Raw genomic sequence first — 27,075 nt, forward strand, 5'->3', positions numbered from 1 at the left:
TCCTTTATATCGGAGCTTCTCAGCTTGTAGCAGCCTGTGCAACTTATTTTCTTAAAGTGACAGAGGCCTGAAAATAGCTCATTCTGAAAGGTACTAAGAAGTAAAGAACAAAACTGCTGAAATTGCTTAATGTTAGACAGAGCGACCACAGAACTATTATAACTTAACGAGCAAGTCACCCCCAAATCAACTTTTTTTTATGATAAACGAATATAAATGAGTGTCTAATTGTGCTGTAGACACATGTATTCAATATTTTGGCACTTTAGTGCATCTTAGTTAAAATTTAAATATTTAAACCTTCCGGTACTGGAGCCAATGGTACAGCGTCACAGCACAACAGACTAGTCCTTGGATAGTCTCCAGGTAAAAACCGACAGGTGTTTCACAGCGTCAAAAAGAGGACCCTCCTTGGGTCAGCGAGTTCAGCTTTTATTCTGAAGGACCCGTTGCTTGGTTGGTAACAACGGAATTTTCCCAGCTTGAATGGTTCTCAGCTTAGAAAGAAAAGTATATGCTTTGAACTTCATGGGATCTTGAGAAGAGATCTTGAATACTGACTTAAGATGGCGTTGGAACTGTTTTATTAATCTGGATGTTTTTGATTCTGGACGAATCAAAGCTGACAGATTTAATAAACACCACAGAGACTCTGCCACGCTTCAGACTTGAAGGTTCTGATTGGATCAGCAACAGCAATGTGTCATGGGATTATTTACCTTAGTGTATCAGCGTGTCTAGTGACTAGAATAAGTCATATTACTTATTAAAACATATTAATCTTAATATTGTGATTTCACAAATCGGTCACATAGTATTATCAAAACAGTTGTTTTGATTAGCTTTATTGAAAATAGAATTCTTTGATTTTGATAAAAGAAATGAGTCTTCATCTTCCGTCTTCATTGCTGGAAAGTAAACAGTTTAGAAGCGAATGCATGACCTTGAGGCTGTTTCATGAACTCTGGCGCTGTGTCAAAGGGAACTGTGGTTGGAGGATAAATAACCTTGAGGAATAGCTCCTTCATCACATTACATGCCTAAAACTGTCAGTGTTGTGCCATCTTCAGGTAAAAACTCTGCACTACTTTTGAATTAAAATCTGCCACCGCTATTGGCTAAGAGGTATGCAATGATGTAAACTGGTACATTATGATGTCACAATGCTGTTGTGAGCCTGTGTGTGTGTGTATTTGTTACCGGCTCCGCCCTCTCGGTCTGCCAGGCAACAGCATTTGTTGCATTTTTCAAACAGGAAGTGAGAGTTGAATAAGACTCTGGTGGGGGGTGACTTGCTCTTTAAGAAATAAGTGTTAAAATATTTGTAAACACTTATCCAAACATTATTACATTCACAGTATTTCAACAAATATTAATACTATATTAGCAAATACTGGCACTCAAGCTCACACGTTAAATGCCTATTTGCTAATTATTTGTGCATTTTCTCTATAAACAATCTGCCAAATATTGATTTTATTTATCAAATATATTCAAAATGACTGCAGCTAAACCTGTTAGTGTTGTGAAAAGTGTAGTAAATTTGTTCCTCTGTGAAGCGACAATTCTGAGGCCTTGTGGAAAAATAATTAGGAAACAAGCTGTGGAGAGGAAAAAAAAGAAGAACAAAGACTGAAATAACAATTTTCTACAAGAGCTAAATGACCCTGAGGTCTGAATGTACTGAGCTGGTTGTATCGTGTTCTCAGAGAAAAAACAAGCTCATGTCTGATTCGAGATATTCTGTATGGTTTGATGCCTTCCTCACATTGCTGCGTGAGTCCACTCGGTTTTTTTGAACGTGGTTTAATGAGAAGGAGAAGCCTTCGTCTGACTCTACAGCTCGTGAAATAGGACAGCAGAGGGATATGAAAGGCTTTTTCCTCCTGTCTGTGCCGACATGCGCTGTATGAGCCCTCTGTATGCGTGTGTGTGCGTGTGCTCATCCTATTACTAGCTACAATGTTTTGTATGAGTCAGGGAGGCGTTTGGACATTGGGACTCAGCTGCATTCACAAATACCCGTTAGGTCCTGCCGGGCTATGAGGATCACGGTGATCTGAAGCCATTTGGATGCTTTTTGTAAGCTTTAGACTTTTAGTTCAGGTAAGCACACATTTGTGTGGTTTCTACCTGCTTTTTGTCTTTACTGTGTCTGTAGCTCATTTAAAGGCTAGCAGTTAGCTTTTTCACTTTGCCGATCATCAATAAGAGGTGCAATAAAGCCTAGTCCACACGTAGCCGGGTTTTTAAAAAAAAACAAATATCCGCCCCTCCAAAAACTTGCATCCACACCACCTCGTTTAAAAAAAAACTCTGTCCACACATACCCGGATAAATACGTTGTTAAGGACATGCCAGACCTGTAGGCGGCAGTACTTCCCCCGTTCTTAACCTCGTCCTTCATCTGTGGTCTTCCGCAAGGAGCAGTAATTCCGCTTGCAAAAGCAAACAAGCAAAAAGCGCTTGGACAATTGATAAAGCGAGCGCAGCTCTGAGGGCATCCATGCTGTCGGCTAGTGTAAACACATGTCGCACACGTGATGTCAGCATTTTTTTGTCGCGGAAAGTGACGTTGCGGACCTTAAAACTCCGGTTTTGTCTGTCCACACGCAGACACCCAAAACGGAGAAAACACACATCTTCACTTTGGCCGGAGTTTTTAAAAAGATCCGTTTTCGTGTGGATGACAGGCCAAAACGTAGAAAAATATCTACGTTTTGGCAGATCCCCGGCTACGTGTGGACAGGGTGTAAGAAGTGTAAGAGTTTTGCACCTTTGTTGGCATGGTGGTGGAGCCTGGAAGTAAAAAAAAAAAAAAAAGAATAAAGTCTTTGGAGATGAATCAACAAAAGCAGGATGGTAAATGGCCTGAATTTGATTTAGCGCCTTCTAGAGTCCTGGAACCCCCCAAGGCGCTTTACAACACAATCAGTCATTCACCCATTCACACACACATTCACACCCTGGTGGGGATGAGCTACAATGTAGCTACAGCTGCCCTGGAGTGCACTGACAGAGGCGAGGCTGCCAAGCACTGGCGCCACCGGTCCCTCCGACCACCACCAGCACCAGGGGTCTTAAGCGTCTTGCATACTTACTGAACCGGGAGTCAGGAAGGAGTTTCTTAAGATGTCTGTTGTGATTTAAAATAAGCATCAATTAGGACGTTTGCATGAAGTGTTGGGGTTTTAATCGCCTGCTTCAAAAACCTGCTGCAGCATCTGTTAATAAACCCATCAGCTCAAGGATTTCAGCCTCTGTGGTCATGAAGAAATAAATTCATGGAAGAGAGAGAGAGAGGTGACAGAACGGGTACAGATGAGACCTGATACCAAACAGCAGCAAATAAGCAGGTTTCAAGGAGTTTCAGTGACAGCAGGTGGGATCTCTCTCTCTCTCTCTCTCTCTCTCTCTCTCTCTCTCTCTCTCTCTCTCTCTCTCACACACACACACACACACACACACACACACACACACACACACACACACACACACGCACACAAACCCATCACAGTTTATGTCATCCTTAAGAAAAAAGAGGAAGTCCAGGCTCTGAATCAGTTAGTCTCAAATATGGACCAAAAGCGCCCCCTGGTGTTGATAACTGAGACCAACATGTTTATGATAATGGTTGAAATCCAAATCTACACAAAACCTTTCAGGTTTTTAACAAAATCTTTCTCAAATGTCTGCTTAAGCTGATTTTAAAATCTCAGAAATAAAATGATCTAATTAGACTTCATTTTAAAGCTTTTAAAGAAATAAATGACAAGTATGTGCAGCGTGACATCATCACCTAAGAGCTACATAAAATAATATTATAACTTTACCAGACACATGAATCTGAATTGTTCCTGTTCTTGACTGTTTTTATGCTAAGGTTTGTATAAAATAGAGTTTTAATTCTCATTTAAGGTTAACTGGTTTGCACTAGAGGCCGACCAATATATTACTTTTTTTCTATATCGGCCGAAATTATTTTTTAAAAGCAGATTTAAAAAAATAATAAAACAAAATTTTAAAATCAGGTACCTGTGTGGCCAACTGCCGCTACTACTAGACTGAAGAAAGGACCTGAAGGACCCAACACACTTTTCTTTAATGTTTTGAGTTGGTTTGATATTTGAAGTTTATTTACTTATTTGATTTATATTGCACCCAGTGAGTGTTCCGTTGTCTTTCACAATCAATGTGCTGCTAAAAGTATGTATATATCGACCTTAATAATTGGATTTAGGTATCGGCATCAGCCTTAAGAAAACAATATCGGTCTGCCTCTAATTTGCACAGAATACATTTTCTCAATTTATGAGAATAAAGTGAGATAAGAAGTCTAAAATGAGCTAACTGAAACTAGACCAGTCATTTATGTTCATTGGAGGTTTTTAATTCATAAAAATAAAAACAGGTCACACACACTAATATTTGGTTGGACCACCTTTGATTACGACACACGTTCTCTGTGACATTGTTCTATGCCTATGTATGTATGTCTGATCTCAGAATTGTGTGTACTGAAACGCTAATTTCCCTCTGGGATTAATAAAGTATCTTTGAATTTGAATTGATACGCTTCTGCAACGTCACCAGATTTATTTCCATCCACTGTTGCATTACATAATATTTCACCAAGATCTTGCACTGATGATGGTAGAGTCTGACCGCCGCACAAAGCCTTCTCCAGCACATCCCAAAGATTCTCAATGGGGTTAAGGTCTGGACTGAAAATGATGTCTCATGCTCCCTGAACCACTCTTTCACTGTTGGAGCCCAATGAATCCTGGCATTGTCAGCTTGGAGTATGGCTGTTCCATCAGGGAAGATGGAATAACCTGGTCATTCAGTATATTCAGGAAGTCAGCTGACCTCATTCTTGGAGCACATCCTGTTGCTGAACCTAGACCTGACCACCTGCAGCAATCCCAGATCATAGCACTGCCCCCACTGGTGTGTACAGTAGGCGCAAGGCATGATGGGTGCATCCCTTCATCTGCCTCTCTTCTTACCCTGATGCACCATCACTCTGGAACAGGGTCCATCTGGACTCATCAGACCACATGACCTTCTTCCATTGCTCCAATGAGTCCAATCTTTAAGCTCCCTAGAAAATTAAAGCCTTTGTTTCTGGGTTCCCCTCACTGATAAGTGGTTTTCTTACAGCTACACAGCTGTTCAGTCCCAATCCCCTGAGTTCCTTTCACATTGTGAATGTGGAAAGGCTCTTACTATCACTTAAACATTGCCCTGAGTTCTACTGTTTTTCTTTGATCTGATTTCACCAAACATTTATTTTTTTTCCCAGCCATATATCTTCCTCGAAGACAATGGGTCTCCATCATCCTTCCAGTGTTCAATGAGCATTGGACAGTTCTTAACCCAGTTTGAGTCATTTCTGCTATCTCCTTAGATGCTTTCGCTGCTTGATGCCGATGATCTGGCCATTCTCAAACAGACTGACATCTTTCCCAAAACCACCAGATGTGTCTTTCCACGCGGTTGTTTAAGAAAAGAAAAGCAACTCTCTGCTCCAGTTGGGGTTAAATAACTTGTTGCCAGCTGAAAGATAATCACCCATGCAGTAACTATCCAATAGGAGGCTCCTACCTATTTGCTTAGCTAAATCCAGGTGGTGATTTTTTTTTTGGCCAGGCAGGGTATTTGATAAAAAATGTGATATTGTCTCACCTAAAACTCATCTAAGCTCCAAAATATGTTGAAACAAAGACGATTTGGGTATTTTTGCAGCTGCAAACATTTTGCTTTCACGGCCAAGGGTTATTTGCATGTAAATGAATTCACTTTGACAGTTTTTTGTATTTCTGATTAGAAAAGAATCATATGAAAGATAAGCAGCAATTACAAGACATTAAGACGACTGAGTAACAGGTGTATTGTCATTCTAGTGAAACCGTAAAATAACAGATTGAACTGAAACTATGAGCTCCCAGCAGGTCATGAGTTTACTGTGAGGTTGTGAAGCACTTTGAATAAAAAGCCTGTGTCATCAGTATTACTGAGACGTGCGCTTTAACGGTTTTGTGTTTTCAGCAGATTCCCTTAAACACAAAACTCATCCTCTGTGATTGGTTGTGGCCGGACGCGCTCTTTTGTTCCAGCGAGACGTTTGTTCGCCGTTTCCTGCACACAACAAAACTTTCCTGCCATCCCGGGCATTATCGGGGCTCCGCAGTGCTTTGGCAACTCAGAACATTGGATTCTCTGACATTTAGTGAGGAAAAAAAACAAGATAAAGGTATGGGATTCATACTACAAGCGTTTTTCTGGCTTTTTCGAGAAAAAAAATTGATATTTTAAAAAACTTGATTATTTTGTGTTTTTAATTGTAGCTTTTCTGCTAAAACAAGAGTGTAAAAGGTCTTTTCAGTTTAAAATAATCAAACAGTACACCATTATTTTGGCGATGCACGATTAAATCAAGCTGGAAGAATATTTTAGGAATTAGTTTACACCTAGTGATTATTTCTTCCTCTTATAGGTGTGACGGGACTCTGACCTGCTCTTGTTTTAATTTGACTTTGTGTCACTTAACTTTGGCAGGATGTACAGCTTCATGGGAGGTGGGCTGTTCTGTGCTGGAGTCGGGAACATACTCCTCATCATCTCCACGGCAACGGACTACTGGATGCAGTATCGTCACTCCAGCAGTTACATGCACCAGGGCCTGTGGCGGTACTGCGTGCCGGGGAAATGCATGACACACACAGATAGCATCGGTATGACAGGCTGAGCTTTTAGTTTGACAGCTGGCCCGTGACCATGAATATCTCAAGACTTACTTCCTACTCTTGTTTTTTCTCTGTTAATAATTGAGCACCATTTATTTGAGCCAGTCATAACTCTCTCCCTCCTCTCTCAGCCTACTGGGACGCCACTCGGGCCTTCATGATCCTCTCCCTGCTGGCTTGTTTCATCGGCATAGTGATCGGGATCATGGCCTTCATCCACTACTCCTCCTTTGATGGATTTGACAAGACTTTTGCAGCTGGCATCCTCTTCTTCATCTCCTGTAAGCTAGTCGCTGATAGGAACAGGCAGGATTTTTGACCGTCAAGAAAACTGACTTTTTCATTTTCGAGCAGGCTTCTTTGTGCTGTTGGCGATGGCCGTCTACACAGGCGTGACAGTCAACTATTACGGGAAACGCTATGGCAGCTGGCGGTTCTCCTGGTCATACATAATGGGCTGGGTGGCGGTGGTGCTGACATTCTTCTCAGGTTTGTATACGAAGGTTAGACCGGTGCTCGGGTTACATACAACTCGTCTCTAAACAATCGCACTCCTTCTCTTCCAAGGTATCTTCTTCATGTGTGCCTACCGGATGCATGAATGCCCTAGAAACTCCAACACCCGCTGACCTGCCCAAGCTGGTCCCAAAGGAGAAACCAATGTTCGTATCAATTTTCAAACCACTTCCCAGAAAAAAAACATTTATGAATAAGCAAAATAAATGTGGAAAAAAATATCTGGTTTCTGTGTTCTTTGAATTAAAAAAAACTTAACAGTAGATTTACTTCTGGTAAATGTCTAATGGTTTTAGATCAAGTTCCCAACTTAAGAGTACGGCATCAGTTAACATCCCCAAGGTCAAGTCCAGTAATTACTGTTCCAGTTCAAAAGGCACATAATGTCAGTAAATTGTTGGTGCTGAAAGCAGAAATGCAGTCTTTTCTCACAGGGCACTGTCTAGAGGCAAAAATATGTATTACACCTTAAGCCCCTCTTCCTACTTCCATGATTCCAGCTGAAAGCAATGCCTTTTGTTTGTGAACGTGCAACTCTAGCTGGCCAGCTGAGCCAAACACATTCTTTAACAAAAATTATTCTCATGTTATCCTGTTTATTTTTTTACTTGTCCATAAGAAAAGACACCAACTCTGTTTCTGTCAAAGACCCAATCCCAATACTTGCACTGTGCCCTATGGTCTTCTATGAAGTGCACTTGGAGGAAGTGTGCAGTAAGGCTTCGAGTGCGTGGTGCATATCCCGGGATGCTGGTTGCTGCCGAAGCCGAGAGGCCCAGACTTCCCTCTCCCCAGCTACTTGGGCTAGTTCCTTCGGGGGAATCCCAAGGCATTCCCTGGCCAGCTGAGAAACAGTCCCTCCAGCGTGTCCTGGGTCTTCCCCAGTTGGACGTGCCCAGAAAACCTCACCAGACAGATGTCCAGGAGGCAATCTGACCAGATGCCCGAGCCACCTCAACTGGCTCCTCTCAACATGGAGGAACAGCGAGTCTACTCCAAGCCCCTCCCAGATGACCAAGCTTCTCACCCTATTTCAGACACCCTGTGGAAAAAAAAACATTTTGGCTGCCTGTATCCGCAATCTCGTTCTTTCGGTCGCTACCCAAAGCTCGTGACCATAGGTGAGGGTAGGAACATAGATCGACTGGTAAATCGAGAGCTTTGCCTTCCGACTCAGCTCTCTTCACCACGACAGACTACAATGCCCGCATCACTACAGATGTAGCACCAATCCGCCTATCTCACGCTCCAGCTTTCTCTCACTCATGAACAAGACCCAGTGATACTTTAACTCCTCTATTTGGGGCAGGACCTCATCCCTGACCTGGAGAAGACACTCGACTCTTTTCCGATTCAACACCATGGTCTCGAATTTAGAGGAGCTGATTCTCATCCTGGCCGCTTCAACCAATTATCTGAAATAGATTTACATTCATCGCGGCTTTGTCTAAAACATTCAGAGCATGAATTAATTACTATTTTACCTTCGTTTGAAAATACTTATGAGAACTGGGACACCCTGCTATGCCCTCGCACCACTGGCTGGAATCATGTAACTGAAGGGTGCAAGTACGGCAGTGTGAGTATTGGGATTAGGTTTAGGTCCTAATTCAACCCAAACAAGCGGAAGTGTCCCAGACAGTAACACTATAAACAAAGAAATATAACTAGTAGGAACATTTCGCCTTCTGTGGGCCACACACACAGCTGATGTTATCTTTGTGATGTACTCCGTAACAATTAAAATGTTAAAATATCCTCTTTTATAGATTTCTAAAATTATACATGGTTACCACAAGGGGGAAACTCCAGATTTTGGCTTTTAAAGTTCAATTTCTTTTAAAGAAATAAACAACAAATGAGTCTGAAGGCACATACTTATTCATTTAATTGTTTTTTGCAATAAACTGTGCAAATATAAATTTTACTCAAAACACTTTGTGAACATACTTTAAACAATCAGTGTCAAGAAAAGCTTCTCACAGAACAAGAGTGGCACACCAGTCTATAAAGAACTGGAGTTCTTAACAGTTTAGAACAAGCTTTGGCAAAACCATTCCACCCAAACATCAATAACATTGATTCACAGACATCTACTAATCCACCTCCTCGATGGTGGGCCCTCCTGCTCCTGCAGCACCAGCAGCTCCAGGGAAACCTCCAGGCATCCCCCTTGGCATTTCTCCTGCACCCTGGTACAGCTTGGTCACGATGGGGTTGCACACCTTCTCCAGCTCCTTTTGCTGATGCTCAAATTCATCTTTCTCTGCAGACTGAGGTAAAAAAAATAAGCATTAGGAAAATAAATGTTCACCCTGACATTCATTTAAAAGTTGCTAAACAACTCAAACATACCTGATTTCTGTCCAGCCAGCTGATTACCTCATTACACTTCTCCAGGACCTTCTGCTTGTCCTCATTACTAATCTTGTCCTTCAGCTTGTCGTCCTCCACTGTGGACTTCATATTGAAGGCGTAGGACTCCAGATTATTCTTGGCTGACACCTTCTCTCTCTGCACATCATCCTCAGCCTTATACCTCTCTGCTTCCTGGACCATTTGCTCAATGTCCTCCTTGCTCAGGCGTCCTGAGTAGCAAAGATAATTATGGTTACAGTGAAAATAGGATTGAAGCGCATCAGATTCGATCTTGTGGTTAATGTTTAGTTTACCTTTGTCGTTGGTGATTGTGATTTTGTTCTCTTTTCCAGTGCTCTTGTCAACTGCAGACACATTCATGATGCCGTTAGCGTCGATGTCAAAGGTCACTTCAATCTGAGGTACTCCTCGAGGAGCTGGTGGGATTCCTGTCAGATCAAATTTCCCCAAGAGGTTGTTGTCTTTGGTCATGGCTCTTTCGCCCTCAAACACCTACAAGTGAAATAAAGAAGGCCAGTCCATCTAATACTGCAGCTTACTTCACACAACCTAAGGGGAAATGGACTGGAGTCAGTCCTACCTGAATGAGCACACCAGGCTGGTTGTCAGAATAGGTGGTGAAGGTCTGGGTTTGTTTTGTGGGGATGGTGGTGTTTCTCTTGATGAGGACCGTCATTACTCCACCAGCAGTCTCAATACCCAAGGACAAGGGGGCCACATCCAGCAGCAGCAGGTCCTGAACGTTCTCAGATTTATCACCACACAAGATGGCAGCCTGGACCGCTGCAGACGGATGAAAATGAGGTTTAAACTCAGTGACATTTTGGTACTTTTGGAGAAACCTGGTAAGACATACCTGCGCCGTATGCCACGGCCTCATCAGGGTTAATGCTCTTGTTGAGCTCCTTCCCATTGAAGAAGTCCTGCAGCAGCTTCTGGATCTTAGGGATGCGGGTAGAACCTCCCACTAAAACAATGTCGTGGATCTGAGCCTTGTCCATTTTTGCGTCACGGAGAGCCTTTTCCACGGGTTCAAGAGTTCCTCTAAACAGGTCAGCGTTAAGCTCCTCAAACCGCGCCCTAGTGATGGAGGTGTAGAAGTCGATGCCCTCGTATAGGGAATCGATTTCAAGGCTGGCCTGGGTGCTCGAGGATAGGGTGCGCTTGGCTCGCTCACACGCTGTGCGCAGACGCCGCACTGCCCTCTTGTTGTCGCTGATGTCTTTCTTGTACTTGCGTTTGAACTCCGAGATGAAGTGGTTGACCATGCGATTGTCAAAGTCTTCACCACCCAGGTGTGTGTCGCCAGCTGTGGCCTTCACCTCAAAGATGCCATCCTCAATAGTCAAGATGGAGACGTCAAAGGTGCCGCCACCAAGGTCAAAGATGAGAACGTTTCTCTCAGAGCCAACCTAAAAATGAGAAATTTAGATTTTTTTTCCCCATTTAAGCACAACTGAATTCATGTTCCGATTTGTAATCAAGCAAGGGCAGAATGCCTTCTCCAGGTCAGCGATGAGGTCCTGCCTCAACTGGAGCATTTAAGTTTCTTGGGGTCTTGTTTATGAGTGAGGGAAAGATGGGGCGTGAGGTCGATAAGTGGATTGGTGCTGCATCTTCAGTGATGCGGGCGTTGTACCGCTTTGTCATGACTAAGAGAGAGTTGAGCCGGAAGGCAAAATTCTTAATTTACCGGTCGATCTACGTTCCTACCCTCACCTATGATCACGGGCTTTCAGTCGTGACTGAAAGAACAAGATCATGGATACAAGCAGCCAAAATCTGTTTTTTTCCCCCCAGGGCGTCTGGGCTCTCCCTTAGAGATGGGGTGAGAAGCTCAGTCATCCGGGAAGAGCCCGGAGTAGATCTACTGCTCCTCCATCACATCGAGAGGAGCCAGGTGTGGTGGTGTGCCACAGCTACAAATCCCCCCCCCCCACGGGAAAAGCGAAATATTCCGCACACAACTATTAGTTCATTCCCTGCTCTCACGGCAGCACGATGGTCTGCAAAGGTACACTCCTGGCTGGAGAAATTTCTAGGGGAAACACTGTGATGCCTCCCTGGTGAGGTTTCTCGGCACGTCCAAATGGGAGGAGACCCAAAGGAAGACCCAGGACACGGTGTAGGGACTATGTTTCTCTGCTGGCCATAGAATGCCCTGGAATTCCCTTGGGGGAGCTGGCCCAAGTGACAGCAGAGGGAAGTCTGGGCCTTTCTGCTTAGGCTACTGCCCCCGCATCCCAACCCCAGATAAGCAAATGAAAATGGACGGATGAATTAATGTTGAGAAACTTCAACTTGTAATTTCCTCTCGAGAAAAAAAAAAAATCTTACATTTTCAGTTTAAAACTTTGAACTAAAACAATAAAAGAAAAAAAAGCAACACGATACAATTTGTGAAAGCAACTCTTTGAACACTGCTGAATGCGGGCGGTTTAATTACTTTACCTTTTTGTCCAGGCCGTAAGCAATAGCAGCCGCAGTGGGCTCGTTGATGATACGTAGCACATTCAGGCCAGATATAGTTCCCGCATCTTTGGTAGCTTGGCGCTGGGAGTCGTTGAAGTAGGCAGGCACTGTCACAACAGCATTTGTGATAGTCTGGAAAAATAGTTGCATCATATAGAAACATTTTAAATTTCATTACAATGTTGTTCAGTGGACTCTTAAGCTTCCTTTTCACCATATGTGAAAGCGTCACAAAAAAGCTAAACGTACTTCGCAGCAATTAGCCGCCGTGATAATGGACGAGTTCCTTTCCATCTGCGGCAAACTGTAACGTTTTGGACGTATAAAAGTCACGTGCACATAATTGTATGTCATTTCCTGTGAAACCCTTGTAGCTGATGTAAACAGAGCAGAAAATAAACCAGATCTTAGGTGTGTTCTTGCTGTGTCGTGGTTCTAATTCCATGCTGTTGTTCTTTTTAAAACGCAGAAACAGTTTTGTTTACCTGTTTTGACGCTACGTTTCGCCGGCGGCTGCGCCGGCGAAACGTAGCGTCAAAACAGGTAAACAAAACTGTTTCTGCGTTTTAAAAAGAACGACAGCATAAATAAACCAGACCTTTTAGGATACAGGCAGCTGTCTTTCTCTTTGCTTGTTATTGTGTGGACTTCTGAAATCACATGTGGTGTTGCAATTCTCCTGTGATTTTGTGGGACCAGTGGCTTGGAACGCCTTTGATCCCAGTTGGAAGGGAGCTCTCAGGTAAAATGTCACTATTACATTACACAGCACTCTGTGTCCAATGGAAAGGAGGATCTAGACTCAGTATAAAGTTAAGAACATTAGAAACTTGTTAAAGAACCCAAATACCTGACCAAGGTAGGCCTCTGCAATCTCCTTCATCTTTATGAGCACCATGGAGGAGATCTCCTCAGGGTAGAAGGTCTTCGATTCACCCTTGTACTCCACCTTCACTTTAGGTTTTGAATTATCATTAATGACCGTGAAGGGCCAGTGCTTCATGTCAGACTGGACAACGGGATCATCAAAGCGACGTCCAATGAGACGCTTTGCATCTGAGAAAACAGGTGAAATTAATAAAAAAGGGTAAAATATGAGATCACAAATTGTACTTCACCCAAGACAGAAATCTTACCAAAGACGGTGTTATTCGGGTTCAGAGCCACCTGGTTCTTGGCGGCATCACCAATCAGCCTCTCTGTGTCGGTGAAGGCAACATAACTGGGTGTGGTCCTGTTTCCCTGGTCATTGGCAATGATTTCTACTTTGCCGTGCTGAAACACTCCTATGCAGGAGTAGGTCGTGCCCAGGTCAATGCCAACTGCTGGACCCTTGGACATGTTTCCTGATGAGGAAGATGAATCATCTATCAGACATCCTGTACATAAGAGTTATTTAATCTTGTGGGCAGCTGCTAGTCAACACATCTAAAGGTTATCATCAGTCATGAACAGACTGAGCGGAGAACCTAAATCCACTGCAGCTGTTATAAGGCTATTTACCTCTGACAGCTTAACAGCAGCCCTCATTGTAATGACAGATATCCTGATGGCATGAGTTTGTTTCAGAAACAAAGACTACTGCAGCTTGGTAACACATAATTACAAAAAGCATAACATTTAATCATCCAACACTAATGAAAAGCCATTGTTTTCACCATCTATTTGCATTATCTGTCAAGTTAAACATTTTTAAAACTTTACATGACATGTGACCAGACATTACCAGGTTTTTTTCCTAGGGGGCAAACTCCATCTGTCATAAGTGAAGCCAACATGGAAGTGACTAAATTGCAGTTCCTCTCTCATCCACAAGGGGTTGGCTCCAGAAAGGAGCAAGTTCCCATTGACTCCCATGTTAAAAACGCAAACTTTACGCAGAAATAGGCATGATTAGAGGCTCATTTCAAAAAACCATTTCGGGTTCAAAACATCATTTTCCGTCATGACAACTCAAAAGGGAGTGCTTCTTTTTGTAACTCATCTGTTTTGATGTAATTAAAGCTTGAAATTGTGAATAATTCGGGGCACGTTCATTTGATTGACAGGTGGCAGATGAGCCGTAAGTGCTAGCGCTAGCAGCTTGCCCCCTTCTTGCTCCAGGTAGGGCGCCTCAGCATCAGCCTCGTCATTGCGTTAAAAGTGTGACAGCCTAGAAGGCAGAGGGCAGCAGTCGCTCAACCACTGTTTTCTGGGTAAAAGTGGCCGCCAACCTCCATTTGCTTCAGTTAGATTGTAGCTACATTGTCTCAGAGTTTGTTGCATGTCAATCATTTCTCCCCACCATCACAACCCCACTCTCAGCTCCATTTTGTATTTTGCAGGAGTGACGAGACACGTGATCGACCAAGATGACAATGGTGGGAGCCATCCACCGGGCTTCAAATAAGCCCTTCAGAAACCTAAGAGTGATGGAGTGGAGGGTTTGTCTGTTTTTTTATATGTCATTGGTTTTCCCAGACAGTTCTGTAAGCAGCAGCTTCCTGGATCAGTCATCATGTTTACTGTTGCTACAACAGCGAGAGTGCCAATGAACTAATAGAAGTCTGATTTTAAGCCTCCTGAGTGACTGTTGCTGAGAACATAAGCATTATTTCTGGTGACTGAGGTCAAAGATTATATACAAAACATGACGTTATGTAGGGTTTGAGACTGTTGTGACAATAGTTATAACTTTCATAATGATGAGCAGATCCAGGTCAATATATAATGCTAGAATAAAAAGGGGCTAAATAGATTATATTTTCTCAAGGGTAAAAAAAACATCAATAGTAAGGTCATTTCTACACATTTCTGTACAGTTGAAACTATGTGAGTCGACGTCTGGTGGTTCAAAGGAAGAATGCAAGTTTTATGGGCTCGACACACGGGAGGCGACATCGCCTCTCCTCCATTTTCAATGAGACATGCGCGACAAAAGCGATAATCGCGGGTCTCCCTCCTAGTAAGCGTAACGCGAAAAACATGCGTGTGAAATTTTGTGCTCGTGCACGTGTCGTGCACAGGCAACCCAGCGACGCGATCCCGAAAAGTTGAAACATTTTCAACTTTTCATCGCTGTCACTCGGACGAGGACCAATCAACGGAGGTTTCATTCACTGACCAATGAGCGGACAGGATGCTCCGTACACCTCCAATCAAACATGGAGAAGTTATTATGTTTTATATAGTAAAATCAGAAGTAAGATTTCACATAACTCTAGCAGCACCTTGTGAAACATCATGAAGACTTTATTCTACAGGTCATTGTTCAGCCTTCTGACGCTCACGTGTCTGACTGCTGACGCTCCGTGTGTTTTTATTTCTGCAGTGAGACAAACTCACCTCACACCATCCAGAGTTTGTTCTTTAAGCTTCTAATAAATCCACCGTGTTGACTTAACAAGTTTCATCTACACTGCAGGAGTTAACAGAGTCAAAGTTTGGCAGATGCATTGTTTATATCTGGCCACTGCGGGCTGGGTGGGGGGGGGGGACTCGGTGCTGCAGACAGTCAGCTGGTGTGATCAGCTCTGAAAAGCATTGATCACAATTTGCAAATCACGTTTATTTTTCACGAAGCCGCGCCGCGGATTCCTCTTCCGTCGGCACAATAAGAATCGAAATAAAAAAACATTGAGCAATTCCAGGAAAAATGAACAGTTGGAACTGGTTCGCTCTTCTCGATGCCCAACCCTTTTTAGGATTATTTTTCTCCATTCTTCACTTACTTTTTGTGGTTTATTTGCTTGTTAGTGATTTTTGCTTCTACATCTTTCAACACATTCAGCTCATTTGGACAGTTTTGCTTCCTTTCAGCTTCAGTTCAGCTATTAAGCTGATTCAGCTAACAGTTTAAGCTATCCAGCATTCAAACAGCATTTCTGCAAGAAATGCAATTTATCTAGTTTACCTAGGAGCTATTGAAAAAAAATCCTTTAATTTTGGAATAAAATCCTAATAAAAAAGATCAGATTGTGTGAAATGTGTTAAAACTCTTGTAAATGTAGTTTAGTAACACAAGTCAGAAGTCATTTAGCAAATTATTCTGGAAGCTTCACATTTTTTGTACTCGTTTACAAAGGACTACAAATTTGCTGATAGTCCCTAAGCGAACCACCGTTCCCATTAGCGAGTCCTCGGAACTTAGGTTACCGCTGTCTGTTCCGCGGTGCACGGCATGAAGACTTGTCGCTGACCGTGCAAACCAATATCTGTCGAATATCCAACGTCCAACTTCGAGCAAACTTCACCGCGGTACACAGCCGTTATTTAAATGTGAAAAATAAACGGCAACAGAAAAAGTTCCATAAATCTCCCTGGCTTTAGAAACTTTGCCAAGCCATCCCTGCTCATACTTTCGTACGCAGAACCGTCCAAAATGATAAATCATTTGCAGCTAGCTTAAATTTGTACATAATTTTGTGCTAAACTCATCTGATATGAAAACTGAAGGTTAGGAAAATGCTGGTTTTTAAAGTTTTAAATAACTAACGGAACATGTCTGAGTTTATTTAAACATACATTTTAACCATTAGTGGTATTTGGTCTAACTTTTAACCGTTAACTGTCTCTTTTTAACTTCCCGCCGAAGAAAAGGCAGCTGCTCACCTCCGTTTCAAGGAAAATTTGCGTCGTCTCGGTTTACAGCGGCTGTAAATAATACTCTTGGCTCGTAGCCCCGTTCCGTAATTCTTTTTGTTTATTTCTCCGGTCCTCCAGTACTGCTCCTCTCGGTCTGTGTGTGTGTTTACTGCCGCGGCCGCGCCTCCTAAAAAACGTTCCCTCCCAGAACTCTCCAGAACGCGGGAGGAGCGATGGCGGACAATCCTCAATCCCGCCTCCACAAAATGGTCCAATTAGAAAATGTTTTCAGCACGGGCAGCAGCCACCGCAATCAGGGTAAGAGACACATTCTGGGAATGTTTCTAGAAATGATCCGCAGACTAGTAGAGATCGATGGTAGAGACCAGAAAGATCCAGTAACTGAGAGCTCTGGGGCGTCGTATTTGCGGGTATAATTGTTTTACGGTTAAAATTACCAGATTAAAAAATAATAAAATTTCAAAACAGTATAGTGATTGTACACACACACACACACACACACACACACACACACACACACACACACACACACACACAAAACGTTTTCATAAAAATTCTGCGCGTATTTTATAGCCATTTTGAAGTGTAAAAATTATCAATAGCGTTCATCTTATCCACTGCAGATTTGAACAACCTCTATTCAAAGAAATAGCTTTTAACATGCTTTTAGACTCCTTGTGCTCTTGTTGTGTTGCTTTTCTTGTTCCATTGTTTTTCTGTTCATATCTTATAGCAAATTTTCCGTTTTACCTTATTTTGCTGACAGTTTTGGCAGATAAACAGCAACGGAAGTGACACCATCACCATGAAGCTCCAGCGACTGTGAGAAGCTGAAACGGCAGAAAATTCATCCCACAGCCTCCTGCTGGTGTATCAGCAAGAATCAAACCCAACATCTCAAATATTATTGGAAGTTTAGGATTTAAATTTTTTATTTTTTTGTATTTTCTGCATTGAACAGAATTTGATTATTGCTCCGACATTTCAGAAATGAGACAATTGGGTTCAAACTAAACAACAAACTAAGCCAAACATTTAATTTTGTGTTATTTACTTCGTGCGCCCTTGAATTGTGGCATAAATATTTTATTCTAAGGCTTCTCAAAGATATTTAAAGCTAATATATGGACCCATTATGGATTTTATCAACTAAATTAAAGGCAAGAATTGGACATGTCCTATAGGGTTTCAGTACCTTTTAAGGTTTTGTTGGCATTTGTAGAGCATGTTTCTTCCACAGCCTGAGATGTGACAGTTGAATGAGGAAACATATATTTTTACTTTGCTAAATCTTCATAAATATTTAAAATGTTTAGCACTTACATTGTCCCAAGGGCTGTTGTGAATGAAGAGCTATTTGTGGGATGGGATGTTGGTTCTGACATGTTTTTGATAATAAAAAAAGCAAATATCTGACATCCTCTACTTATCGATGAAAACAAATCCATATGAAATAATCGTGATGCATTGACATATCGGATCAGATCAAATAGTTGACCCAATAATCGTGATCTAATCGAATTGTGAAACTAAGATTCACATCTCTACTGTATTCATAAAATAGCTGTAAACAGTACGACTTTTAATTTCAGATGGATAACCTGTGTATCAAATTATGAAAATTCTACTCGGTCAGAGATTTGCTTTTTAACCCAACATAGCCTAAGTTGGGATCACCTTACCTGTACAATACAGTACATCCGTCCGAAAAGGGCCTTTTCTGAAGAAGAGGAAGAAAAAGGAGGGCTGCGATATTTTCAAAACATACTATAATTCAGGTACTGCTCAGGTGTTGCACAAATGTTTCAGGTGTGACTCATAGCACAACGTGATCTACTTATAGTCAGTAGATCTTTGAAATTACCTTTGTGTCAATTTCAATACTTTGCAGCCAATTTGACAATATAAAGTTGCAGTAGAAAGAAAAGAAAAGAAAAAGATATAGCACATGCAAAGACAAACACCTAAATACTAAACAAAAGTATACCATAACACTACCAACATTAACATGGAAAATGCTACATTTTCAAAGAAATCCTGTAGAGTGCTAAAGCTGCCACATCACACAATTCAAACAATACTTTTAAAAATGATTCCAATGATTTGGTGTTTAATTTTGTAATGTTTTGAGCTGTGATAAAGTGCCAATGTGGTATAGACTGTAAGATGTAGGGCTGCAGGGTGAGGTAGCTGGTAGAACTTGTCTTGAAGGAAGAAGGTTGCAGGTTTTAATCTTGGTTGTAGTTTTTTTGCATGGAGTTAGCGTGTTCTCCTAAGCATAGGTGAGTTTCTCTGGGTACTGTTGCTTTCTCCCACAGACCAAAAAACAGGCGTGCTAAATTGGTTGGGGACTCAAAATTATCCCTGGGTGTGAGCGAGTGAGTGTTTATTTGTCTCCGTGTGTCTCGGTGATGAACTGGCGACCTGTCCAGGGTGCAACAGAAGTTCACACCAGGAAAAATACTCATATCTTATATTAGGGTTTGGGGTTTGACTTTTTAGTTGGAAAAATGTTACATTTCTTTACATGGTGGGGGGATAAACTTAAAACTAATACCGCAGCCAGCCACTAGGGTGTGTTTTGATTCCTTTCCATATCCAGTTTATTTATAAAACACTGATAATAAAAACCGTACCTAGTTCCGTACATTAAAATACGCATAAAAAGGAAACAATGCAGTGGCACATAAACACAATATTTACAACAAAGAAGTCTTTCATATTTTTTATCAATTTGCAGTGGTCTCTAGTGGAAATGAATGCCTTGTAAGTCATGCTCTGGGGGGAAAAAGCTCCAGCGTACCTGCTTCAGCACAGAAAATTCAACCAAAGGAGAAAGTAGCACCAGGCAACAGGATTTGGAGTCTTATCTCCTATTTCGACGTCTCCCCTCGAATTGGCTAAAAAAGACGTGACTCCACTGACTCTGTTGGCTCTGCAACGTGGATGTTTCACCTCCACAAATAACACAAACTTGAAGACGTTTTGTCGTGTGGTGGAGTTGCTAATGCTGTTAGCTTCTACCAGCCGAGACGTTCTCTCTTTCCTGGACGCTAAACCAACAACAGCCTTCCCCATTGCGAGTCAAGATGAAGGAGTCCATAAATGTTAAGTGACAATGTGACGTAAATCTGTCAGGCTTTTCAAATCCTAGAGTTTCATTGTCTGTTTTCTATCAGAAGCTAATGCAGGAGATGGGGGAAGAATACTTTTTTCATGTTCAGCCTCCATGTTAAACTCGGAGAGACCAACGATTAAAAATAAATACATAAATGGTTTGACAAACCTCTTTAACCCTCCCACTGTCCTAATGGGTGTGAGCCCGCGAGGAAAGTTGACCATTGAGCAGAGCTGATGGTTTATTCCTTGGGTCCATGTGACAGGGGTGAGGAGTGAGCACCACCTCACCCCTGTCACGTGGACCTCAAGGGATAAACCATCAGTCCTGCTCAATGGTCAACTTTCCTCGCGGGCTCACACCCATAAAGACAGTGGGAGGGTTAAATATAGAATTTTAATTATATGTAAGGAAAAAATGGATGAAAATAATAGAAAATAGATTAAAGTGAGATTTAAATACCAGATGCAAAACAGCCCTTTTTACACTAGGGGGCTGATTCTTCCATAGTCTGCGTTTGGTCCGTGGAACCATTGTCAGACCGCGCTCAACCAATCCAAGAGTTCGCAAAGGGGTGTTTGACATTAGCAGGTCAGATAGATGGCATGGGGCAAGACATTTTAGACACTTAAAAACTAATAAAATAATTTTCTTAATTCAGTATTGAACAGGGAGCCAATGAAGAGCAGTCTGTCTGGTTATTATTTTGGTTTGCTTCACAATTTAATACATTTCTGACACTTTAAAAGCAAAACTTGTAACATGGGTTTTTCCAAAGTATGATAACACAAGTACTGTGTAGTCAGGGTGGTGTCAACACATGCCGTTCCTGATTCTCAGGAATTCCTGTCCTGCAGGTTTCAGGAGGTTCCCCATCAAAGTAACCTGATTTCAGCAACTTAACAACCTTCACAGAATGTCATCAAAGTTGATCAATGAATTGAATCTGATCATTCAAATTTACTGTTTGCTAGGGAAACACATAAAACATGAAAGTCAGTGTTCTGCAAATACTAGAACTGGAACACACGGTTGGCTTAAAAAAATCTGCATGTTCTCAGTTCTACAAGAGAATCTATCGTTAATACGAACGGACAGCTTTCCTGCCTCACATCCATGTCACTGTTGCTTTGTTGTTAACCCTAATACTTGTTTTTGTTGTCGTTAAAAGTCATACTGCTCATCTGTCTGAGTTTAAGGTATGAACACCTAACACACAACATTCACTTTGGTAAATCTTTATTGTAGCAAGCACACAATGCACGAGTCTGGATGGGTGCAAACACAATCTCTGTTAAGACCTTTATGCATTTTCTATGTGATTTCAAGGTTCCATACCATGAAAAATCGACACAAACAATTTACCCTGTGATATTGTCATTCATGAGAAATACCCCCAAACCCGTTTTTGTCTGCATTCATGCATTTTTCTGCCTCAGCTTCAATTTATTCTAATTTAATTTTAGACCTGCATCCAGGAGAAAGTAGCCCAAGTGCTTCATCAGGCATTTCTTTTCCCCCTGACGCTAGTCTTACCCGTGGAACCAGCCTCCCTAGAAGTAACTCCAACTTTATCCGAGTTGCGAGTATAGAGCAGTTGATGTCATGCTGCAGTTGAGAATGTGAACTTCATGTCACAGACGACTGCTTTAAACCTCCACCAGTACCAGAGTGGATATTCAGACAAATTTCCTCTGCACTGGGGACAAAACACTGCTGTAACACTTGCCCTGCCTCCAACATGCCTCCATCTAAAAAGGCTAGGTCATCCAGAGTAATCTCTGTAGTTATGCTGCTATAGGCTTAGACTGCTGGAGGACACACTGACCACTTTTCACACTCTACTACTTTCTTCTACAATTTGCTCTTTAACTGTATTATTTCCTGCTACTTCAGCTATTAACTTTATTTTTTCTCTAAGTGTTTTTCTCCCCAGAGGAAGCTACGGTGACGTTCTGCTGAGCTGTGGTGGCCTCATGGAGGGGGCCATCGTCTAGCACACTGCTGCTAACCACTTAAACATTCTCCTTCTCCTGATAATAACTTTTTGTTTCCTTGACGTTGGATGTGCTACTACTAGTTTATCTGTTTAATTATAGATCCACTAGGATAAATACAATAAAGTTTATCTCACGCCAAATAGAATGTTTACTAAGCAATCACGGTGTAACCATGGACACATTGCTTGATGTGTGTGTGTGTGTGTGTGTGTGTGTGTGTGTGTGTGCGCGCGCGCGCTCTGTCTTGTTGATCCGCAGTGAGTCGTGGAGGATGACTGCTTATACTGAGCCAGGATCCTCTGGAGGTTTCTTCCTGTTAAAAGGGAGTTTTCCTCTCCACTGTCGCTATATGCTTACTTAGTATGAGAATTGCATCAAGTCACTGACGTCAGTGTCTTGATGCAATTTGCTGGGTTCCTTATATAGGAAACTTTATTTCTGATTGGCTTAATGAACTGACCTGAATTGGAATGTTTATTACGTGAAGTGCCTTGAGATGACTCTTGTCGTGATTTGACGCTATATAAATAAAATTGAATTGAATTGTAAAAACCATGCGTCTTGTCCACAAAGATGCACATGGCCAGCTGTCTTGTAAAAGATCTTGTATCCCAGTGGTTAGAGCAGTAGTACTCACTCCTGGTCTTGTAGAGCCTGTTTCCCGTTTGTTTTCCTTGTTTTTCCACTCCAACACACCTAATTCAGTGGTTGATTCGCTTGTTCAGCAGCTCACCAGAAGCCTGTTAATCCACCTACTGACTGAAATCAGGTACAGTGGGTATGGAAAGTATTCAGACTCCTGTCAAAGTTTCACTCTATATTGCAGCCATTTGCTAAAATGAATTAAATCCCCCCCCCCCCCCCCCCCCCCCCCATTAATGTACACACAGCACCCCATATTGACCTAAAAACGGAACTTTGGACATTTCTGCAAACTTATTAGAAAAGAAAAACTGAAATATCACATGGTCCTAAATATTCAGACCCTTTGCTGTGACACTCAGATATTTACCTCAGTTTGATGGATGGGCTATGTTCCAGTCATTTAGAAGGGGGACCAGCACTGGACTGGATGAGGTTGTCCCAGGATGGCAAGTTTCAGATTCAAATTATTCTTCTTTTTTAAACAAAACATTTTATTTATTGGTTGCCAGTGTTTTGTGAAGAGCATGGTACTCAGATATCACGTGATCTGCTGTGACAGCCCTGTAGCTTTCGTTTCTTTCGTTGTTTCAAGTTCTTTGTAGGCCATCACTGATTTGGCCAGCAAAAAGGTCAAATAAGACTCTGAAATCACAAGTTGCTTTCTATAATAATAGTAGTAATAATAATAGTTAGAAAAATACTTTTTCCAAAATGTTATTTTGAAAATCCATAATAATTAAAAATGTGTTTACATTTGACTTTTTCAATGCTCAGCGATGTTGGGCACTTTTTAGTGTCTGTTAATGTGACTTTGTGTTTGTTTCTCTTTCATACAATGTGTTAAACAGGTTGGTAAATGTGCAAAAAAGGCATCAAACCAAATAATTAAAAAATTTAAATGCAAAAATGCTTATGTGTTTGTATTTTAGTTCCAAGTTTTAAATTTAAAACAGAAATCTGTATGCATTGTACAGCCTGGTTACAAGAATAAAAGCTTGGGAATTTTGTTAAATAAAGTATAAATAGAGATAGCCCTGATAATATTGCTCTAAGTCCCTGTGACTGATAGAGAGCTGTCCATGGTCTCCTCCCCGTCTTAAACAATGAGTGCTGAGATTGGCATGAGCTCCCTGAACCTCTATTCAGGATTAAGCAGTTGAATGAAGCAATGTGGCAGAATTAAAATATTTTTCTATTAGCAGACAAAAGGGAAAAGGGCTCAAATTTATTTGATTAACCTTTTTTTTTATATATCAAACTCAGTTTGGTCTCTTTTTAACAAACATAACAATCATAAGGGAAAACTCACCAAAAGAGTTTTACTGTAAGCAGATATAAATATTTCTGATAATTGATTTGGAGGTTACAGCCCTTCACTTTAAAATAATAATAATAATAATAATAATAATAATGCAGTTATCTGTTGAAAAGGTCCAGGTTTTTGTACATGATGAAGAGGGCACTGACATTGAAACAGAGGTAGCGGAGGATGTTTCTGAAGTGGAAGACAACCCAGATTTTGATCCAGACTTTGAGGAGACTGACCAGTCAGCAGATGGAGAGGGAGAGACACCTGAAGAACAGGCACCCGAGGAGACATTCCAGTCAAAGAGAGGAGTCTTGCTCTGGTCTTCCTCCACCCTGCAGAGGAAGTAGAGCAAGAGTGGAAAACATCATGAAGATGACGCCAGGACCAACGTGGTAACAACATCCCGTGTGGAGGACATCAAGTCCAGCTTCCAGCTCTTTTTACCAAAGTCCATTGAGGGAATTATACTGTGACGGACCTAAAGGGAAGCATGTGTTTGGGGACACCTGTAGAGAAATCGACCTTGTAGGCCTCCAAGCTTACATGGGTCTGATGATTTTAGCAGGAGTAAATCGCTCAAACAGTGAGGCAACAAAAAGTCTGTGGGATGCAGAGTCTGGCAGGCCTATATTCTGGGCAACTGATAACAGACACAGTACCCATCCACTGGTGAAATGACAAACCGGCTGCCATCAGGAACATTTGAACAGGTGGGTGGAGCACCTACCAGTTATGTACAGTCCAGACCCTGAGGTGACAGTTGATTAGGACCTGGTTCCTTTCAGAGGTCACTGTTCCTTCTAGGTGTACATTCCAAGCAAACCAGGTAAGCAAGGAATAAAGGTCTGGGCAGCATGTGATGTCAGGAGAAGCTACGCCTGGAATATACAGGTATACACGGGGAAACCCAGTACTGGAAGAGCCAAAACAAACTAGGGCATGCGTGTTGTTCTGGACATGACAACCGGTCTTCAAGGGCATGATATCATTTGTGACAACTTTTTCACTTCGTATGCTCTTGGTCAAGAGCTGCTGAAAAGAAAGCGTCATATGTTCCCAGGAAGATTAGAAATGTCATCCTGATGAGCACGCTACACAAAGATGGCGCTGTCAGTGCCATAGAGGACAGGAAGCCTCTTATGATCCAGGACTACAACAACAAAAAAGAGGCATTGACTGCCTTGATAAGGTAATGTAAAATGTCATCCATGCATTTCATTTTATTTATGTATATCATAGCATTTTGTTTCTGACAGATTCAATATTGTTCCTGAGCTTATTTAGTGTTCCGTTTATTGCAGCTTCCTGTTACATGCATGCATGCAAATGACAGCCTGCTGGCCTGTGGCACTGTTCCACAACATCCTTGATGTGTCTGCTTTCAACATGTATGTGGTGTGGACAACCATCAACCCAACCTGTAATCAGGGGAAGAGTTTCAAGAGGAGACTTTTCCTAGCAGAGCTGGGGAAAGCTTTGGTCACTCCTGTTATTCAACAGCGCCAACGTATTCCCCGCACACAAGCCTCTGCCAGTTTGGTAAGGAGTGTGCAAGCCCCAGCCACTGGCCTGGCGTCTCTCCCCCAGCAAGGCATGGGCAGAACAGGAAGTGCTGTGAGCTCTGGGTGCCTATAGAGACCACAGATGCTACAAATGTGATGCCCATATTTGCCAGGCCCACTCTGACCTGAGTGTCACATGCCACCCATGTGCATGAATACACGCACACACACACACACACACGCACGCACGCACACACACACGCACGCACACACACACACACACACACACACACCACTTTATGTTGAGTTTGGCTTTTGTTTTTCCATTTAATTACGTGTTCATTTTGTAATGCATTTTCAGGGCCTAATTGTATTTTCACTGCAGTATTATTTTTTTTGGTCTAATTTTATAAAATTTTCTTAAACACTTCTTTGAGACATTATTCACAGCACAAGATTGCTGAATAAAGATTTGGTGGGGAAAAATGATTTTTATTGTTGCTCATTTTAGAGCAGCTAAAACAGACCAGTCAAGTTTGGCTGGGAACACTAAAGTAAGGGACATGACAGGAGGGTTAAGATTGTACTTGTTTATGTTTATGTTTATGTATTTAGCAGACACTTTTGTCCAAAGCGACTTACAAGTGATAATCAGCATGTTGCCCTTGAGGCTAACAACAACAATAACAACAACTTGACATCAGTCATGGAGAGGAGGGAACAAGGAGTGGACAGTAGAGAGGGGGGACGGGTGCAGGGAGGGTGCTTGTTAAGAAGATGCTCTCTGAAGAGCAGGGTCTTCAGGAGTTTCTTGAAAATTGAAAAGGAAGCCCCTGTTCTGGTAGTGCTTGGTAGGTCATTCCACATTTGTGGAACGATGCATGAGAAAAGTCTGGATTGTCCTGAGCGTGGTGTAGGCACTGCTAGCCGACGATCACGTGATGACCGGAGCTGCCGGGCCGAGACGTAAGCCTTTGCAAGAGGATTCAGGTAGATGGGAGCCGTACCGTCTCGGACTTTGTATGCTAGTGTTAGCAATTTGAATGTGATGCGTGCTGCTAGTGGTAGCCAGTGGAGCTCAATGAACAGAGGGGTGACGTGTGCTCTTTTAGGCTGATTGAAGACCCGACGCGCCGCTGCGTTCTGGACCATTTGAAGAGGTCTCACAGTACAGGCTGGAAGACCAGTTAGAAGGGCATTGCAGTAATCGAGGCGGGAGATGACAGTAGATTGCACCAGGAGCTGGGTGGCATGTTGTGTTAGGTATGGTCTGATCTTTCGTAAGTTATACAGCGCAAAGCGGCATGAACGAGCAACAGAGTCAACATGATCTTTAAAGGTCAGGTGTTCATCAATCACAACACCCAGATTTCGGATAGCCTTTGAAGGAGCCAGAGATAGGAAGTCATTTTGGATTGAGATATTGTGCTGTATGGATGGTTTTGCTGGGATGACAAGTAGTTCAGTTTTAGAGAGGTTGAGTTGGAGATGGTGGGATTTCATCCATTTAGACATGTCAGAGAGACAGTTTGATATTCGTGCAGAGACAGTGTGGTCGTCCGGTGGAAATGACAGATAGAGCTGGGTGTCGTCTGCAACTTGTTAATCAAATGTCTCAGAAAATCCTGTCTCAGCAGCTTTATTGTAAGAGCTATGAGGCAATTAGCTTTATGTTCTGCTTTTATTATCTTAATATATCAAACCATCCTTTAAACATCAGCTCGTGGCGCTACTTCTTGAAAATGCTCCATACAGTTATTTAAATACTATTTGTGGTCATTTTGTATTTAAAGTTAAGTTA

At 42.1% G+C, this 27,075-nt stretch overlaps 2 protein-coding genes across 2 annotated transcripts; one reads left to right on the top strand and one right to left on the bottom strand.

Annotated features, from left to right (window-relative positions):
* Positions 1 to 6,076: 6,076 nt before the first annotated feature.
* lim2.3 (lens intrinsic membrane protein 2.3) lies at positions 6,077 to 7,474 on the top strand. Its single transcript, XM_015951951.3, has 5 exons — positions 6,077 to 6,256; positions 6,562 to 6,737; positions 6,881 to 7,030; positions 7,104 to 7,238; positions 7,317 to 7,474. The coding sequence occupies exons 2-5, from the start codon at positions 6,563 to 6,565 to the stop codon at positions 7,376 to 7,378; spliced, it is 522 nt and encodes a 173-aa protein (XP_015807437.1). The 5' UTR covers positions 6,077 to 6,256; position 6,562; the 3' UTR covers positions 7,379 to 7,474.
* A 1,654-nt stretch (positions 7,475 to 9,128) lies between these two features.
* hspa8b (heat shock protein family A (Hsp70) member 8b) lies at positions 9,129 to 16,858 on the bottom strand. Its single transcript, XM_015951144.3, has 9 exons — positions 16,707 to 16,858; positions 13,253 to 13,462; positions 12,967 to 13,172; positions 12,096 to 12,248; positions 10,501 to 11,056; positions 10,225 to 10,427; positions 9,938 to 10,136; positions 9,621 to 9,853; positions 9,129 to 9,538 (listed from the first exon to the last, which is right to left on the bottom strand). The coding sequence occupies exons 2-9, from the start codon at positions 13,455 to 13,457 to the stop codon at positions 9,362 to 9,364; spliced, it is 1,932 nt and encodes a 643-aa protein (XP_015806630.1). The 5' UTR covers positions 13,458 to 13,462; positions 16,707 to 16,858; the 3' UTR covers positions 9,129 to 9,361.
* Between the last annotated feature and the right edge of the window lie 10,217 nt (positions 16,859 to 27,075).

Source organism: Nothobranchius furzeri, chromosome 13 (assembly GCF_043380555.1).
Source record: "Nothobranchius furzeri strain GRZ-AD chromosome 13, NfurGRZ-RIMD1, whole genome shotgun sequence".
NCBI classification, from domain to species: domain Eukaryota; kingdom Metazoa; phylum Chordata; class Actinopteri; order Cyprinodontiformes; family Nothobranchiidae; genus Nothobranchius; species Nothobranchius furzeri.